The sequence below is a fragment of the Hoplias malabaricus genome, chromosome Y (genome assembly GCF_029633855.1).
Source record: "Hoplias malabaricus isolate fHopMal1 chromosome Y, fHopMal1.hap1, whole genome shotgun sequence".
Lineage (NCBI taxonomy): Eukaryota > Metazoa > Chordata > Actinopteri > Characiformes > Erythrinidae > Hoplias > Hoplias malabaricus.
The window spans coordinates 51,336,036-51,339,536 of NC_089820.1; the positions used below are offsets into that span (position 1 = coordinate 51,336,036).

At 51.4% G+C, this 3,501-nt stretch overlaps 1 protein-coding gene across 1 annotated transcript; it reads left to right on the forward strand.

Annotated features, from left to right (window-relative positions):
• Positions 1 to 757: 757 nt before the first annotated feature.
• On the forward strand, positions 758 to 2,639 carry LOC136678452 (uncharacterized). Its single transcript, XM_066656503.1, has 2 exons — positions 758 to 940; positions 1,476 to 2,639. Exons 1-2 carry the CDS (start codon positions 758 to 760, stop codon positions 2,637 to 2,639), a joined length of 1,347 nt encoding a protein of 448 aa, XP_066512600.1.
• The last annotated feature ends 862 nt before the right edge of the window (positions 2,640 to 3,501 follow it).

A 3,501-nucleotide genomic window follows, 5' to 3' on the forward strand; every position in this document is an offset into this window, starting at 1 on the left:
GGTGCTGGGAACAGTACATGTTCCAGGTCAGACCACCCCATGGACTCGGGGAACTTATCAGGATGTATTGACGATGTGCTTTCGACTGTAGCTTCAAACTTGGATTTTTCTGAAGAGCTCCCACAGGTGAGCGGCTCTCTGCTTGCCACCCCAGACCCCTGCTCTGGGGTCTCCTCTTACCTCACACTCTGTAAATTCAGGGGCCAGTGCCCCTTCTACCACCGCAACACCAGCAACTCAAATTCAAGGTTCTCTGAAGCTAGCGTTGGCTAAGCTGGGACTGGATGCTCCATCTGCAGTGGCCCCAAAGACCAGCAGGTTCTTTATGCATGCAGCACCGATGGATGCGTTCTCAGTTCCTGCTGGGGAAGATTTTGCAGCTGAATTTGCAGCTGGCTTTCATTCTAGTAGCCAGAGAAATAGAGCAAGCGCAGCGTCCATGACAAATGCGGCTACTCTTGGCCTTGATCGCATGGTCCAGCAGTAAAAGAAGTTCTGGACCGCCATTCTGCCCTCTCTGAGAAGCCTCCAAATTGGAGGCTCCGAGGGGTTTTCACCGCTTTCGCCAAGTCAAAGCTCCCAGTCGTCCGATGCCGTCCCCAGTCATGCGTAGCACTGACTTCAAACGACGATTTAAGGTCCAAGAGAAATCACACCGCACCAATCTTCCTTCCCAGGGAGCTAGACCAGGGGCACAGCGCACCCGCTTCAAGGGAGCTGCCACCCTTGATCGCCGCTGACGGGATGCTGGACGCTGATGGTGGAACTGCAGAAGGCTCATCATATGGACTATTGGAAGAACCATGTCACAGACCCATGGGTCTTGCGAACCATGTCACTGGGCTACAGGCTGCAGTTCCGTCATCGGCCTCCACTCAGCTGCTATCCGAAGGAGACTGTTGTTCTAGATATTGTTCATGCCTCAATTCTCTTGAAGGAAGTTCGTTCCCTCCTCATGAGAGGCGCAATAGAGGTTGTAGACCCTCGTGTTCATCCAGGGGGATTTTACTCGACATATTTTGTTGTTCCAAAAAAGGACGGAGGGTTTCGTCCAATTTTACACCTTCGTCGCCTAAATTCACATCTGAAGGTTCTCCCCTTTCGAATGCTCCACAGTGCTGCTGTACTCCGCAGTGTCACAAAAGGGGAGTGGTTTACGTTGGTGGACCTCCAGGACGCGTATTTTCATATCCCAGTCTTTCCAGAACACAGACGTTTTCTCCGCTTTGCATTCCAGGGAAACGTGTACCTATTCAAAGTCTTGCCTTTCGGGCTGTCTCTAGCCCCAAGAACATTTTCAAAATGCATGCTCGCGGCCTTGTAACCACTTCTCGGCCAAGGTCTAAAGATTCTTCCGTACCTGGACGATTGGCTGGTTTGCGCCACCTCCAGAGAACGAGCACTTCAAGACACTCAGAGACTGCTGGACCATTCTGGACCATTCTCAGGCCCTAGGTCTGTCTATAAATTGGCAGAAGAGCATCCTCTTTCCAGCTCAGCGTATCCAGTTCATCGGGATGGTTCTGGATTCCTGTACAATGATGGCCTCACTGCCCAAAGTACGTGTTCAAGCTATTGTGACTCTGATCGGCTCTCTGAAACTAGGAAAGAGAGTACGATATCTGGTTCTTCTCCGACTCATGGGTCTCCTCACTGCTGCAGCTCAAGTTGTTGCTCTGGGCAAACTTTATTTAAGGCGCTTCCAGGTATGGGTAATGTCCCTCAGACTGGACTCTGTACACCACAGGCATGTGAAGGTCCATATCACAAAAGAGTGTCTAGTAGCACTGAGGCCTTGGTGTTCTCGGAGGGTTCGCAGAGAAGTCCTGACAACGGATGCCTCAGCAGCCGGTTGGGGTGCAGTGTGGAGGCACAGATGGGTTCAGGGCACTTGGTCGGTGGACCATGCCCGGGAACATATCAATGTCCGCGAGTTACGTGCGGTAAAGCTAGGACTGGAGTTCTTTCTTCCATATCTGAATGGCAGGCATGTGCTAGTGCGTTCAGACAACCTAACAACTGTCTACCACATAAATCATTATGGCGGAACCAGGTCCAAACCTCTCTTGGACCTGGCAGAAGAATTGTGGATGTGGGCTCACAAGAGGTTCCTATCCCTGCAGGCGGTGCATTTGGCGGGAACATCCAATCAGACAGCAGATGTGCTTTCCAGACACTCTCTGAGTCCCAACCACTGGAGACTCCATCCAGAAATCATTGGGAAAATATGGAAACGGTTCGGGCAGGAAAAGGTAGATCTTTTTGCCTCCTCAGACACCACTCATTGCAGTCTGTGGTTCTCAGAACACGACCAGGACAGTCCGTTGGGTCAAGATGCCCTGGCTCACGACTGGCCAAGGGTATTGCTATACGCGTTCCCTCCTCTTCCCCTCCTTCATTCACTCCTGGTCAGAATACGAGAAGAAAGTCACATAGTCCTTCTGGTGGCACCACGCTGGCCCAGACAACCATGGTTTCCTCTAATGATATCATTACTCAGGGGCGTCCCTTGGGAACTCCCAGCACGGAAAGATCTTCTCTCCCAGTTGGGAGGACAGGTGTGGCATCCACAGCCGGAGTTTCTTCGGCTATGGCTATGGCCTTTGGGTCCAACCAGGACCTTGCTTCACGTTCTTTAGGAGTGAAACGCACTATTCTTATTGCCAGAGCAACCTCTACCCAAACGGTGTACAATGGACTTTTTTGTGCGCTGGTGCACAGAGCAGCAGGAAGATCCACTCTCATGCTCAGTGGGTTCTGTGCTTTCCTTCCTACAAATGCTATTGGATGCAGGAAGATCTCCTTCGACGATGAAGGTCTATGTGGCTGCTCTCTCGAGCCGTCTGACCTTGAGTGGGGGCGTGTCCCTAGGCTCGCACAAGTTAATTGTGGCCTTCCTAAAGGGTGCAAGGAGACTCAGACCTTGTAGGATTCGTCCTCCCCCTTGGGATTTGCCTTTAGTACTCGAGTTCCTACGGGGTGACTCATTTGAACCTCTGGATGGGGCTGGTCTCAAGTGGTTGTCTCTGAAGACTGTGTTCTTGTTGGCTGTGGCCACTGCAAAGCGTATTGGTGAACTGCATGCACTCTCTGTTAGTTCTGAGTGTCTCAGGTGGGGATTGGATGAGGCGTCAGTGGTGTTAAAACCAAATCCGGCCTTTCTTCCTAAGGTGCTTAATCCTGAATACGTCAATCAGTCCATCAGTCCATCAGTCTGGCAGCTTACGCTGATCAGTCTGATTCTAAGTGTGTTCTCTTGTTCCCTGTCCGGGCACTGAAGCAGTATGTGCTGGCTACGGCATCCATACGTAAGACGGACCAGTTGTTCGTCTGCTTTTCTGATGCTAAACGTGGTTGTCGACTCTCTAAGCAGCGTCTTTCTCACTGGTTGGTGGAGGTTATTGAACTAGCCTATAAAGCTGCTCATTGATCGCTTTCAGACCTAGCAACAGGCCATTCTGTTAGAGGAGTGTCTACCTCGTGGGCCGCTTTGAGAGGGGT